Source organism: Misgurnus anguillicaudatus, chromosome 21 (genome assembly GCF_027580225.2).
Source record: "Misgurnus anguillicaudatus chromosome 21, ASM2758022v2, whole genome shotgun sequence".
Classification (NCBI taxonomy): domain Eukaryota; kingdom Metazoa; phylum Chordata; class Actinopteri; order Cypriniformes; family Cobitidae; genus Misgurnus; species Misgurnus anguillicaudatus.
The window spans coordinates 40,664,151-40,679,591 of NC_073357.2; the positions used below are offsets into that span (position 1 = coordinate 40,664,151).

General features: G+C 39.9%; 1 protein-coding gene across 1 annotated transcript in view; it reads right to left on the bottom strand.

The window, feature by feature from the left end:
• The window catches only part of itfg1 (integrin alpha FG-GAP repeat containing 1), a 158,943-nt gene that overhangs the window by 94,369 nt on the left and 49,133 nt on the right, over positions 1-15,441 (bottom strand). Inside the window, exon 9 of the mRNA XM_055207749.2 lies at positions 14,182-14,276. Coding sequence (XP_055063724.2) covers positions 14,182-14,276 — 95 coding nt within the window. The remainder of the gene's footprint in view (positions 1-14,181; positions 14,277-15,441) is intronic.

The window sequence follows — 15,441 nt, forward strand, 5'->3', positions numbered from 1 at the left end:
GGTGCTGTAATTCTACCACAGAGATACACTAAAAACGGAGAAGACTTGGAACATGCGCATAAACCTTGTTGTCTGTAATCATTTGTTGCTTACCATAGTAGCAAATGAGCAGAAGATTTTGATTTAGTAATGCTAATAGGCTCACTACCTTCTGCAGCATGAACACAGGCATGTAGTCCATCATTGCTATTGTTGTTACTGTAGCGGTGTTTGTGTCCCAAATAGCGCACTTTATGTGGACTTAAATTGCGCATGCTCGCTTAGTCTATGAGTCTGTAGGGTTTCCCATCTGTCATGTTTATGCTCCATAGTGTGCTCATCAGCACCCCCTTTGCACCCTTAATGCGGTCTTTGACGAAACCCGCACTGCACTTTACCAACCCAGAAGTCCTTGCGAAAGAGCAATCAGACGACGGATGGGAGGAGTTCACAATGATGGGCAACTTCTCATGCTATTTCCGGCATGTTGCTCGAGGAACTCCGGTGCACCCCCTTGGACTCGCGTCAAGTGTCCGCAAGGTCTGCACTACATGATGTAATTAAAGTGTGGACTCTGAGGAAGTCCACAAGTCCAGAGTGTGGCATTTGGGACAGGTCCTGACTAGGGTCGAGACGTTGGGTTGATGACATCTTCGTATCTCAAAATATTCAGATTGGCTGTAGACATGAAACCGTAAGAATGTCGTGTTCAGATTTATCCACTCTAGAACGCGGTTTAACCTTGGAGAACCCACTGAGTCAAATTTGGCAGCTGTTAATTGTTGAAGAAGAAAAGGGTTTTTGAGTTCTCCAGGGTTAAAATAAATAGAGGATTCAGGCTCCCAAAATGGTGGATCCGTCTGAAGGAAACACCGATACGGTACAACATTTTTAAGTATACAGAAAAACGCATCTTAGTGTGGATGGGCTCTCAGTTGGCCCTTTCGGTCCCTCTCAGTCGAGCCTCCACACATTTATCATCCTGCTCACGGGGAAGTCTACCTGACAGTTCATCGAGGCAGACCAGGTGAACATGTGGTATGACTCATACAAAAGACTTCTAAGACAAAACTGCTGCCAGCAGCGTGTGCATGTGTGTGTGATGAGTGACTGATGAGAGAAAAGATGAGGAAGATTGGAGATGAGAGGAAAGAGGGGAATGGGTAATTTGTGGTTTAGGTGCAGGGGGTGGGGCTTATTGCTGAGAGGAGAGCGAGAGAACAACTCTCGGCTAGAATTAGCCTCCCATCCAGCTATCCACTGCTTTACTGATTAACCCAATCAACCTGAACTGGAACGCATACACGCAGACACGCATAAAAACAGACAAACAGAAACACGCACAGACACACACCTAAGTCCAATCAAACAGAAAAGAGATGGAAGCTAATCAGTGTCATCCTGCATAATGAGATACTCTGTAATTAACCAACTACCATAGCAAACTCGCTAATTTCTCATTTGGCTTCTTGCTTTAGGATGTTTATTAACAAAAAGTGTACGGCAGTGACAGACCTTGATAAATGCTAGCAGAACACCGTGAGTGTCTTGACACTAAGGATGATGGGATATCTTAGCAGCAGCCATTACTTTGGCATTAAAAGTTTTTATTCTGATTGTTCAGGATGCACATGACAGTCTGTCATGTGACGAGCCTGTTACACCATTTGAAGTGTCTCATTTGTGTACAATACAATGCAAGGCCAGGCAAACACCAGGTCTCTTGCATAAAACCAAACAGCTGAAATGTCAGGGAGTCGCTATCGCTGTTGCCAAAGTGACAGAGAGAGAGAGAATGATCTCTTTAATGGAGAAAGCCATGATGGCCTTTCCTTAGCAAAAGTAATGGGACATCTTAGATAGAGGAGATGCTGTGCACAGAATACAAATGGCCCATTTTCTTTCCTTCCTCATATCAGTCGGGGAGACATCATCACGTTCGCATTGCCAAGATTCTGTCCCTGTGGCTTTGTTTACTAAAGCGCATAAAGTCCTTGTGTTAGCCGAGCTTCACACTCCTCCACTCCCACAGCCCAGATGCGATGCTTCATTAGGCCAAGAAATTAAAATCGCAGCTCGCCGGCAGGAAGACACCAGACGAGATGCCATTACATCAATAGTCCCACTGATAGATGATACGAAAGTACGATGTCTAATGAACTACCAGCTTTATGATGTGCCGGAAAAATAGAAAAAAAATCGATATTGCTCATCACATTATGGGGAACACATGCCATTCCACTGCACATGAGCAGAAGAATCTAATAACAGACGGCCTCTTCATTAGCTTTCCTAAAGGAGTGTCGCACAATTGGTAATAAAACAGGGTAGCGGGAACAGGAGACGGGCTGAACAGAGGCGTTGGTGGTGTGAAGGTTACATATTATTACAAGCTGTGTTTACTTTAAAAAATTAAAAAGGCTTGAGAATAGGACAAAGAAGATTAGGCGTGCAGTGTGAAGTAAGAACACCCAGTAAGAAGCACTTATTTTGTTAGAAATGTCACTTAATATTCTGTAATAGTTTTATGAAATGTTATAATTTACATAATTTACATTTATTCATCATAAATTCTAACCAACATCACTACATTGTATTATTTAATATGTTTTTTATTCAGAGTCTAAGGGGCTATTTACACTTGGTATTAAGATGTGTTTTAGTCGATCGGATCACAAGTGGACGAGAGAGACACATCACGTGTACACCTGGTATTTAAATCTGTCTCTTTTGTCCACTTTGGACCGCTTCAGTCCTGAATGCTTTGAGGGGGTGGTCTGTGAGACTGTTGGCGAGTCTCTCTGTTGTCCTTTAAACGCGAGCGGGAGTAATGACGAATTTATATAGACGCAAACTAATATTATGTCAGAGTCGTCTGCTTTTGTTTTAAGAAAATATGCTGCACAGTGTTTTGTACATGTATACAGTTAAAAGAGTAAAAGTATGTGAACCCTTTGGGCTTACTTGGATTTCTTCATAAATTGGTCATAAAATGTGTTCTGATCTTCATCTAAGTCACAACAATAGAGAAACACAGTCTGCTTAAACTAATACCGCACAAGCATTATACGTTTTCATGTTTTTATTGAACACAACATGTAAACATTCATAGTGCAGGGTGGAAAAAGTATGTGAACCTTTGGGTTTAATAACTTTGGCAGCAATAACCTCAACCAAACGTTTCCTATAGTTGCAGATCAGACCTGCACAACGGTCAGGAGAAATTTTGGACCATTCTTCTTTACAAAAGTGTTTCAGTTCAGCAATATTCTTGGGATGTCTGGTGTGAATTGCTCTCTTGAGGTCATGCCACAGCATCTCAATCGGGTTGAGGTCAGGACTCTGACTGGGCCACTCCAGAAGGCGTATTTTCTTCTGTTGAAGCCATTCTGTTGTTGATTTACTTCTATGCTTTGGGTCGTTGTCCTGTTGCATCGTCCATCCTCTGTTTAGCTTCAGTTGGCGGACAGATGGTCTTAAGTTTTCCTGCAAAATGTCTTGATAAACTTTGGAATTCATTTTTTCATCGATGAATTCCAAATCCGTGCCTTTTGTTTTCCACACATAGCGTTGTGTGTTCTTTCTAAACAACTCAATTTTGGTTTCATCTGTCCACAGAATGTTTTGCCAGTAGTGCTGTGGAACATCCAGGTGCTCTTTTGCAAACTTCAAATGTGCTGCAATGTTTTTTTGGACAGCAGTGGCTTCCTCCGTGGTGTCCTCCCATGAAGTCCATTCTTGTTTAATGTTGTAGATTTGTCAACAAAAATGTTAGCATGTGCCAGAGATTTCTGTAAGTCTTTAGCTGACACTCTAGGATTCTTCTTCACCTCATTGAGCATTCTGCGCTGTGCTCTTGCAGTCATCTTTACAGGACACCCACGCCTAGGGAGTGTAGCAACAGTGCTGAACTTTCTCCAGTTGTAGACAATCTGTCTTACCGTGGACACATGGACAGCAAGGCTTTTAGATATACTTTTGTAGCCCTTTCCAGCTTTATGTTAGTCAACAATTCTTGATCGTAGGTCTTCTGAGAGCTCTTTTGTCCGAGGCATGGTTCACATCAGACAATGCTTCTTCATAACAGCAAACTCAAAACTGGTGTGTGTTTTTTATTGGAAAGGGCAGCTTAAATCAACACATCCAATCTCATCAAATTTATTGGACCCCAGGTTGGCTGACTCCTGGCTCCAATTAGCTCTAGGAGAAGTCATTAGCCTAGAGTTTCACATACTTTTTCCACCCTGCACTATGAATGTTTACATGTTGTGTTCAATAAAAACATGAAAACGTATAATGTTTGTGCGGTATTAGTTTAAGCAGACTGTGTTTCTCTATTGTTGTGACTTAGATGAAGATCAGAACACATTTTATGACCAATTTATAAAGAAATCCAAGTAAGCCCAAAGGGTTAACATACTTTTTCTTTCAACTGTATATAAGAGCTTTCTCTAATATTTCAGAGCAATTGATGAAATAAGATCGCGCAACTTTCACGCGCTTGCGTGAAACTACGGAGATCAGTCGCTTTAGTTTTTTAAATGAAAGGCTAAAAAATAGCCCTGTACACTGTGTGTTTGCGTCAGAAAAGACGTAAAACATTGTGTTCAGTACCTCAGATTAGATAAATAGGCGGAGAGAAGAGGGACCGTTTGGCTGTTCGAACACATTCAACCACATGTGCGTTTACACTACAAAAGCAATCCGATCGAATGTGTTTTCGACTACCTCTGAATGTGATTGAAAGTGGTCGAAAGTGGACGAGCTCAAATCGTTTACACTCGGCATTAACATCGTCCACTTGTGATCTGATCAACGAAACATATGTTAATGCCAAGTGTAAACAGCCTCTAAGTTTGAAATTGTTTCATGTCAAGAATTTTCTTTGGTTTAGGGGTGGCGAAGGGATGCTCCCTACACAGGGGTGGGGTGTGCCGGGGCTGGGATGGTATAGGCTCATGCCAAAAAGTTTGAAAAAAACTGCTTTTATAGTAACTTTGCTATTTTTCTTACTAATGCTAAAAATATATTTTATCTCTATTCTATGGTGTTGCAAAATTTGTTGAACATTATAACTTAAATTTGCTTTACATAAACATTTGACGTTCTTTAGAGCACTATGTAATAAAATCATGGGTGTTCCTTTAAGAAACCTTATTTCATATTGTGAACAGCAGGTGCTGAGGATGGCACATAAAATATTAGAAGATAACACTCATCCCCTGCACGTAGACTTTAAGTGGATGCCCCTGGGGTGACGTCTAAGAGCAGTTAAATGTTCTACAAACCGTAATAAATTTACTTTTGTGCCTGAAGCAATACGGTTATGTAATAAAAGAAGGTGTTTTTTTGTGGTTTGTGTTTTTAAATGTATATGTTTATGTGTTGTGAGACACCATGTAAGCTTAAATTAATTGGCCCAAGGAGATCAATAAAGTTCTAAACTAAACTAAATGTCCCAATAACTGTCCAACAGACAATTATTTTAACTATCACTAATACAAACCTAATAAAAACTTGATATGCATATTTGCTTAATGGCACTATAAAATTAAAACTCCCGTATAAATCTTGTAGATTTTTTTACAGTTTGTACTGCTAATATATGCAATGAAAAAAGTTGAAAAACAGAGTTTGTTTAATACAGTAGCTCTAATATAACAGTCTGATTGCTGATACTACTTAGTAATGCAGTGGTTCTCAAACTTTTTCCGTGTGCAGCCCCCCTTGTGTACGCTGCATTCCTTTGCGGCCCCCCAAAGAAAATTTATGACAGAAAATTGTTCTAAAATTTAACATTTTAATTAAACAAAACATATTAAGTTATACAAAGCAGTGCTGTTGGTTAGTAGCCTTATTTTTTTTTTTAGGTTTAATTACACAGAATTCATGATAATTAAATGTATTTTATAAAATGTCATAAAACTGCCCCCAGTTTGAGAACCACTGTAGTAATGTACTTGTTTTATAACATATTACCTATGTTTCATATACCTTCTTTTTCATTTGTCTGTACTTCTCTGTTATCACTTTGCTGCTTTAATACAATGCAAAAAACTGAAAAGCGCTTTAGAGACATGATTAAAGTGAACAAAATATTTTTCAATGTGCCTGTGGTTCTGTGTTACAACAAGATTGCTTTAATACAGTGTTTCCCAACCAGGGGGCCGGGGCACACAGGGGGGCCTCAGCAGATGTCCAAGGGGGCCTCAAGATGACTTAAAATTATTAAAAATTGGACAAAACAAGCATTAAAATAAGCTAAAACAAACAAAAATCAAGATGTTTCTTATTTTTGGGGCCATTTTAGTAGCAAATATCATTCCAAGCTCTAGTTAATTTTATTTGGAAAAAAATTGAGTGAGTGGGGGGCCTTCAAATATTGTTGTAGGCATCTAGGGGGCCTTAGGGGGCGTGCACACCAAAGCTTTTACAGCCGCGGCCGGCACATGTTTTCAATTGATTCCAATGGAAATTCGTCGTTTTTCAAATAAGCCAGCAGCTAGCGTTTTTTTCCCGCGCTGAAAACCGGCGCTCTGCGGTTTTTCTGCGCTCGCCACTCAGCGTCGAGAGTTGAAAGAGATTGAACTTTGAGTGAAAAGCTCCGCTCGTCAATGTGAGTTCTCACACGGCCATCCAATCACAATGGAGGAGGGGCGGGACATTACCACACCAACCAAACGGCTCACAGCTCAAGTATCAGAGCTACCAAAGCGCTCGGCTGAAAAACAGCTGGCATTCGGTGCCTCAAGGCGTTTTCAGCCACATTTAAAAGTTTTGGTGTGTCCAGCCCCTAAAAAGGGAAAAAGGTTGGGAACCACTGCTCTTATACTACAAGTAAGCAAGTCCATAATGTAACTGCATGCCACCATGTGTTAAACAGTGTTGACTGACTGTCAAAAATAAAAAGATTTGATGAATATATTGGAAAAACAACAATTAAAAATCCATGTTTAGTAAAAAATAATGAAAATGTAGTTTATCAATGGACAAGTGTTGCAGTGACCAAAGATCTAAGCAATCAGGCTAACACAGTGATGGGGCTTTTCCATTGCATAGTACCCCATGGTTTAGTTTAGTTTGGGTCAGGTCAGCTCACCTCACTTTGTCGTGGTTAGCTTTTCCATCGAGTTTGGTATAACTTCGCAGTGGGAGGGATTATAAGCGTGTCGTTATATTTGCGCTGCCTACTGCTGTGACATCATACAAGTGAGAGCGTCCTTGTACATTCCCATACATTTATTTATTTATCAGTCCGCCACAAATTTAAAATTGGCCACCACAAATAGATGTTTGCACATAGCGTTTATCACTAATGTAACCTCTCTCTCTCATGACAGTTTCTGTTTAAACACCCGTGGCGTCACTCCGCTGAGCCTCATTGAAGTTGCATTTAAGCATATAATGCTGACATGCTCGTTGTGAATGTTCCGTCACAAACTGCAAGTTTGGAAAAAACTGGTATGGTGTTCCTGATTCTCAACCTGTGGATGTTTTTCATCGCTAAAAAGGAGTTTGGGAGCTTATAGCAGAGCACAGAGGACAACATGTTTGTGCGAGACAGCGCAAGCTAGCACTAAAGGTAAAGCTAATCTTTTACATTATATTGATGACGCTGTAGTGACAATTCTCTCAGACCAATCAGTGATCTACAGTGTTTTCGCGTCACGTTTGGCATCAGCTCGGGTCGCTTGGAACCCCAACCGAGGTGGTACGAAAAAAGTATCGGGTACTACGTACTGCACCCAATGGAAAAGCTCCCAAAAGTAAGCTGACCCAACTCAAACTAAACCAAACCGTGGGGTACTATGCAATGGAAAAGCGCCATAATATAAAATTGGCACAATTTTACTGAAAATTCACATAATACATCATTAAAAAAATAACAATGGAATGGTACAGAGAACGAGGAGAGGACATTACTGCTGCTCAACTCCAGTCTGCTCACATACTCTGGGACACAGCGTCTGTAAGCATGTCCAGAAGTGAAGGTGACCTGCAGGCAGTAATTAATTTGTAAATTATGAGGTCCCAGAACAAGGACTGGTGACGGCTCAGCAGGAACATTAATGAGTAAGAGTGTGTTTATCACCCAGTTGACAACAGACCCGTGATCCTGTAAGGATTTAATATATGTATATCTAGTGTATGTGTATGTACATATAGTATATATGTTCTTGAATAATGAATAAGTAGAAATCTGCATAAAAAGTAACAAATAAAATCAAATAAAAAGCAATAGCTTTTTAATACTGTACTGTGTCTATATGTTACTTAATCAACACTAAATTACAAATCATAAAATAATACAATGATCTAAACTACACTAATACAAACAGTTAACTCATCACCTCTAAAGCAATGCTGTTGGTCAATAACACCTAAAATAAAGAATCTGTAATTCGGCGAACACATTGTATTATACCAAATACACAAAACAACGTTTTTTAGCAATGAAATAGGTGCACTTTATTAAATTGATGCTTGCAGATATCAATATAAGCCCTGTCCTCTCTCAGCTTCATTTAACAGTTTTCCTCATACAACATTTACTTTATCCAAATATGCAGCTATCCCCCCTCAATATTTTCAGAAAATGTGAAAAATTTATTGGGGTTCAGTGTGTTATTTATTTATTTGATTTATTTTTAACCAATCTTTATGGCAAAAAGGGACAAACCCAGCCATTGGGATAAATTACAACCCAGGGGCTGGGTTCACCCTTTTTTGACCCAACATGGAGTTAAAAATAACTCCGCATTTTTGAGTGCATGCCGAACAGGTGGTGTTATGACACAAGGGGAGAAGGATGGCATAAGAACAGCCTGATGGAGAGAAGCTGAAGGCATTGTTTGCTGGCACCTGCTTCTATCGTGCCGTTAACACTGTTAAGCGCCCCGTATGGAGCAAGTAGGTAATGACCTGATTTTAACCTATCCAGAGTCCAGTGACAGCTCAGCACAAGAAACAGCTTCACGTTCAGGGAAAAGTTCCATTAAAGAGCGCTGGCCTGCATTTAAATTAGAGATTCCAGTATTGACAAAACAGACAGATGGATTTACAAAGAGCCATTTTTTACCTTCAGCTGAAGTTACATATGCACTTTCACTGATCACTGTTTAACGAACTGCTTCAAAGCCAATGCTGTAGTTCATTTCAGACTCTAAAGATATATAGACAATGACACGAGCAAAAACCCAAACCCAAACACACACACACACGCACGCACGCACGCATCGAGTTGCATCGGCGTGATAACGTTACCCATTTCAGTTGCGACCAACTTTTGCCGAATCCCGTGGGAAGGACAGCAAAAACATCAACAAATGCCCTGCTCGCGTTTCTCTGTTCCTCTTTTAAAACCAATGCTCTGTCAATATCTTTTAGAACAGACTCCATGTCAGAATCCACACATCTGAACTCTACAGCGCAGCCATTCAACACACGCGCTCTTTGGTGACGTGGTTCATTACGTTACTGTTGATTACATAGATATGTATAAAGGCTAGATGGCTCAAGGCGGAGTCCCTAACGGCATCACCTGGCGGCCATCTTACGACAGGGCGCTCGCTCACTCGTAGCATTGAGTTTAATGGTGCAGGTACTTTTAAATGACCATAACTTGCTCAATTTTCTACCGATTTTCAAACGGTTTGGATTTTTACAAACGTTATTAACGTGGCTATAATTATGGATGCTTTAACATGTTTTATGAATTTATTTTTTATTTTTAGTATATGTATGCAGTGTCATAGGTACATCTTTGACGTTTATAACAAACCAAACCGTTTGAAAATCGGTAAAAAATTAAGCAAGTTATGGTCATTTAAAAGTACCTGCATCATTAAAACTCAATGCTACGAGTGAGCGAGCGCCCTGTCGTAAGATGGCCGCCAAAATGCGGACGTTGCACTCCATTGGCCAGCAGCGCGGACGAGCCATCTAGCCTTTATACATATCTATGGTTGATTATCTGTCCATAATCGTATAAAGCCCGCCCTGACAATTTGATTGGTTCGCCCAGCTCTAGTCCTAGCATAGCAGCTCCTGAACGGAAAAACACCAGACCGATCTTCCCGTTTTCAAACTCTTGTGGGCGGGGCTAAGATCGGCTGGCACCCAGGCTAACATAGTACATGAAAATGAAATAAATAAGTGTGATGCCTCTGTCTAACTGAGAGGGAAAGCTGCTCAACCTACGAAGGACCCCATCCTTCCCCGCTAAATCACTCCACACAACTCTGTTAAAATTCAAAACACATGTACACTGACACTCACTTCCACCACCTCAGACAATCTATTGCCTATCTCTCTATCATTTCCTCCCCATCTCTCTTTCTCTCTCTGTGTTTTATGGATGGTCCTCTTTGCTGCATTGCAGTTTAAAGGATAGTTTAATTCCATACCGATTTCAAAGTCTTTACTCTTTCATTCTTTCTGAGCACTGTAACAATGTTTACAACCAGGCACCAATGTAAATCTTAGAAGCTACACACACTAAACTTGATGTACTGTTGATGCACACCTTTCATTACAACATGCAGTAATACAAAAACCTATATCAAACCATTGCAAAACGTTTGACTGCCACATTATTTCATGGCCCACAGAAACCAATAGTTGTCAGGGATAAAATTGCTGAAGAATGTAGATGCTGTAAAACATCATTACGAGACGTTCTCAAAAGGGAAAAAATACAGTTTAATTTAGCTCTACCAGTGCAAAGAGTTTGGGTTATTGTTGGGTTTGCTAAGCATATGTGAATTGTCAAAATCCTAAGATGCCATTAAAAGTGCTCAAGGAAGTTTAGGAACATTCATTACATAAAAAAGACTAACTGTGCTTACACTTTTTAGAAAAGGGAACCGGAATATGGCTTAGGCCAGACTTACACTACAGGACTTTTAAAAATCCTGTCCGATTATGAAATCTGGTTGCAGCACACACATAGGAAGAATCATGACAGATTTTCTTCTCTTAAATCTTAAACATGCTCCCACCTAGGGTAACCTTTATGTGATTTAGACAAGTCATGCACCAAGATCAGAAAATATGGAAATCCGTATTTATACGGAAAAAATCACATCGGTAAGGGTTGCAAAGGGGCAGAAATGTTAACTTTATATGGGAACTTAATCTGGAGAATTTTAAAAATGGGAAAACAGGAATTTATGGAAATTATTTGGAAATTTAGGAAAATGTATATAAACTATATCATATACAAACATAAATAAACATTTTGTTTGGTAATAAGCACATGCATGGACCTGCACTCTAATATGGCTGTGTTATTTTTGACCCATAATGGGTAAATATTGGACAGCACACATGATGGGTTAAAATGACCCATGCTTGGTTAAAAATGACCCAATGTTGGGTTGTTTTTATGGAACCATGGGGTATATGACCAAGCAGTTGGGTTTAAACAACCCAGCATTGGGTCAATTATAACCGAGGGGCAACCTTCCGATCTTTCTGATGAAGCCAATACGGAAGTGACTTAAACTGCAATTCGTTGACTGGCCGCATGAGGCTGGCTCCAAAAGGGAGTCAATTCCCATACACCACCATGTTAAAAATGATTTACAGTAGAAAATAATATGTTTACAGCCTGGTACAAAAAGTGTTTTTGGTCTGTACAGCTAATTTTGCCCTTCATGGCAACTGTGAGGGGGGTGAATTTTTTTGTAACTCATTCATCAAAATTTTTATTAAGCCTTAAAGGCGGAGTCCATGATGTTTGAAAGCCAATGTTGATATTTGAAATCACCTAAACAAACACGCCCCTACCCCAATAGAATCTGGACCTTCTGTTGATAGACCCGCTCCACACATACGCAACCCAGCATTTGATTTGATTTGATTGGCTATAAGTGTGTTTTGGTAGTCGGCCCGTCTCCTTTTCCAATGCATTTTTCAAACATCGTGGACTCCGCCTTTAAAGTTCTGCACAATTAAGGGCGTGGCCACTTGAGTGAGGGGTGAACGGCCACTGCTGTCAATAGAAGCGAGCTAGGCGGGTGTGGTTTCCGCAACCAGCCACCTCAACTTCACCCATGTCCTGCCTCTTCTTTACCCATTTTCGGTTTTCCGCAAGTCATTTGCGGTGACGCGCGGCAAAGATGGCGATGGCAGGCAACGCCTACTTTAAGCTTCAAAAACGATCTTCACAAACCAATGGGTGACGTCACGAACACTACGTCCATATTTTTTTACAGTCTATGATTATAACCCAGCAGTTTGATCTGTCCAATATTTACCCATTAAGGGTCAAAAATAACCCAGCCATTTTGAGAGTGCATGCAATGTAATACAAATTTTGAAAAATCCTGATACTTATGCTCATCAAGCCTAGATTTATTTGATCAAAAATCCTTCAGAAATCATTCTAATAAGAATCTGATTTTTGATCAAATAAATGCAGGGTTGGTGAGCATAAGATACAAAAACATTAAACATTTCTGTATGATAACAGAAAACTAGCATAATATAGAAGAAAAACCATCCCAGCTTGAGCTAGCTAAATGATAGCTAGGCTCATACATTTACAATGAAATAGTGCTAGCTTACATTTAGATATCTGATTTACTGGCCAGCTACTGTTTAAACAGATTTTGGAATTTGCTGGTTAACCTAAAATACCATATATCAAATTTACTAATCCAAGTTTTATCATCAAAACTTACTTTAACTTGATGTATTCCATGGGCTTAAATGCAGCAAGTGTGGCTTCTGTAGTAGTCATGGCCTGGAAAATGGAGGAGAATCCTCACCTTGTAGAGGATATTTTTAAATTTTAAGGGGGAGTGTGTGAGTGTGTGTGTGTGTGGGGGGTCATTTTTAGACACACTACGTTTTTTAATTATCTCACCTAAAGCCCAGATTTGCTTGCAAGCAGATCAGGAGGTGTAATATTTTATCTGTAAACGTCAGACAAAACATGGAAATTAAATCCGAACATCGGAAGTCCGAAGTAGTTTTAAATTCCCAGGAGGTGAAAATCAAGGCAAATTCTCTAGTGTGAGCTAGCTTTACTTATAGTTCACTGCTCAAAAACTAGGATAAGATAAAGGACAAATGGAAAACTTTATAATATTTCATCAAGTACAACCCAAGTCAATAGGAAGCCTACAGCCAAGCAAATGTGTGTATGTGGTAATGACACTTGCTATCCCTAATCACTGTAATGAGCACAATGTTACACGTGTTTACACTGTCAATATTAAGCAGATGAGCTGGAAAAGAAAACAGAGAGAATGAGCTCTTTCAGGAGACTGATGGAAAGACTGATGAATTGTGTGTGTGTGCACTTGCATGTGTGAGTATTTGTGTGATTAGCAGATTCACATCCACCCTTGCACACAAACACAGAGATCCCTTGGCCAATTAAATCATAGACTGCTGTTATTTGACTACAATACAAGCAATGCTTGCAGTCCCTTTGTTCAATCTCTTTATTTCAAAACAGTTTGTTTTCTTTCTGTCTTGTCATTTCAATGCACTGCATGTGTCGTCTTTATCTGGCCTGTTCATTATTTAACAATGCTGAAAAGTGCTGTCAAACCAATGCAGCTTATTGTTTCCATAATTCTAGAAGGAATGGAAGAAAAGAGCTAAAAAAAGGAGGTGGAAGACCAAAAATGGACATGCAGAAAATGATGGACAGATAAGAAAATAACGAAAGAGGCAAATGCTTCTTTCTATTCATTGAATCTGATGGTGACGACTAGCGCCTGTGGCAGGCGGACAAAAGCTGACACGTGTTCTCCGCCCTTTACATTCCCGCCCTCTCCCTGACTCCGTCCATCTTTGTTCCCTTTCTCTCCAGTCCCAAAGCCTGTGACAGGCAGACAGAGCCAGACATGTGGCTTGGGAGTGTGTGTTTGATAACCCCTGCCTTCCATTGTGAGAGTGACATTCAGTTAAACGGCTTGAATATTACTAAATAAATAGATGCCACTATTATTACATAAGCTGCCGTTATACCAAATCATCTGTCTGTCTGTCCGCCTGTCTATTTACTTTCTTCCATATCTATTTTAAATCATGTGTGATGAATGAGAATATTGACAAATAGCTTCTGTCAGGCATTACAGACAGGCATTAATATATCACTTCCACTGACCAAGCAGGTCACATGCAAACAGATGGATGGATGGATGGACGAACGTGTGACAGAGTAATAATAAAGAGACCGTGTACCTCTGAGCCTCCAGGCTTGGACAAGTATATAGCACTTGTCCGGCACGTGTCATCCAAACACACTGGCAACAGGTGGTCTTGGGAGCCGTCACCATCTGAGAAAAAAAACAAAAAGAAAAATTGAGTGAGGTGGTTGCTGTAGCTTATCTGGTAGAGCATGGAAATAACAACGCTAAGGTCATGGGTTGAATTCCCAGGAAATGCGCATTCATAATGCATCACATAGCTTCAATATGTTCACTTTCAAAAAAAATCATCTACCAAATACATAAATGTAAAGACAGTGAGGTGTAAAAAGGAAGTACAAAGAGGTCCATGGTGTTTGTATTGCTATTCTGATGAGAAATCCAGCATATGGAGATACAGCATGTGATACTGAGCAAATGTAATGAAGTGTACAGCAGCCTGGTGTGTAGCAGTTTGTCCTGATTTCAGAGTCTCCATTCTTTTGTATTTTCTTTGCATGCTCAACACGAAGCATCTACTATTGATATTGGATTAAATAAATCAGGAAGAACCGAAAGACGAAGATAAAACAGAGAAGGCAGGCAGTGAGAAAACTGGAGATACAGAATAGAAGATATGTGGTGATATTAGGAGACACCTGCATTGACATTCATAGTTTCTGCCATGCGGCAAATAACCATGTACTGTAGATCAGACCAACAGCCTGCTGAGAGGCAGAGAATTACTCGCGCACACACACTGTCATCTCTACCGAAAGTCACCCAGGCCTTGACACACAATGAACGGGGCTACCCTCGGCCACCTAGTTTTGTTCCTGTATCTTTAAAGGACCAAAGAAATTGCTTGACATTCTGAAATAGTTCAAGCATATCAAGTGACCATCCTTTTTTTAAACCGCCAACAGGCTTTAGTAACATTGCAACCCTGAAACTTTCTACAGGCAAGTGGTACTGTATAAGGGGAGATACATTTATTTTACATGAACATACAGTACTGTGCAAAAGTCAAAAAGCCACCATCACCAGATTTGTTGTAATATCAAAGTTTTAATGTCCATCCATATTTATTTTGACCTCTCTTGGCACGAAACACATCTTGAGCTTTTTGAGGAGACTGAAGTCCTGAAGTCATTCGATTAAAATTAGAAATTAGGATTTAATTTTATTTAGGTTTAAGAGATCCTGCAGCTGATGCTATTGCTCAAGTGGATGGGGAGTTCACCCTAAATACTACATACACATTTCCTGTATTTTCTGGTTTTATTCTAATAAAAAGACTGAAAAATAATTATAT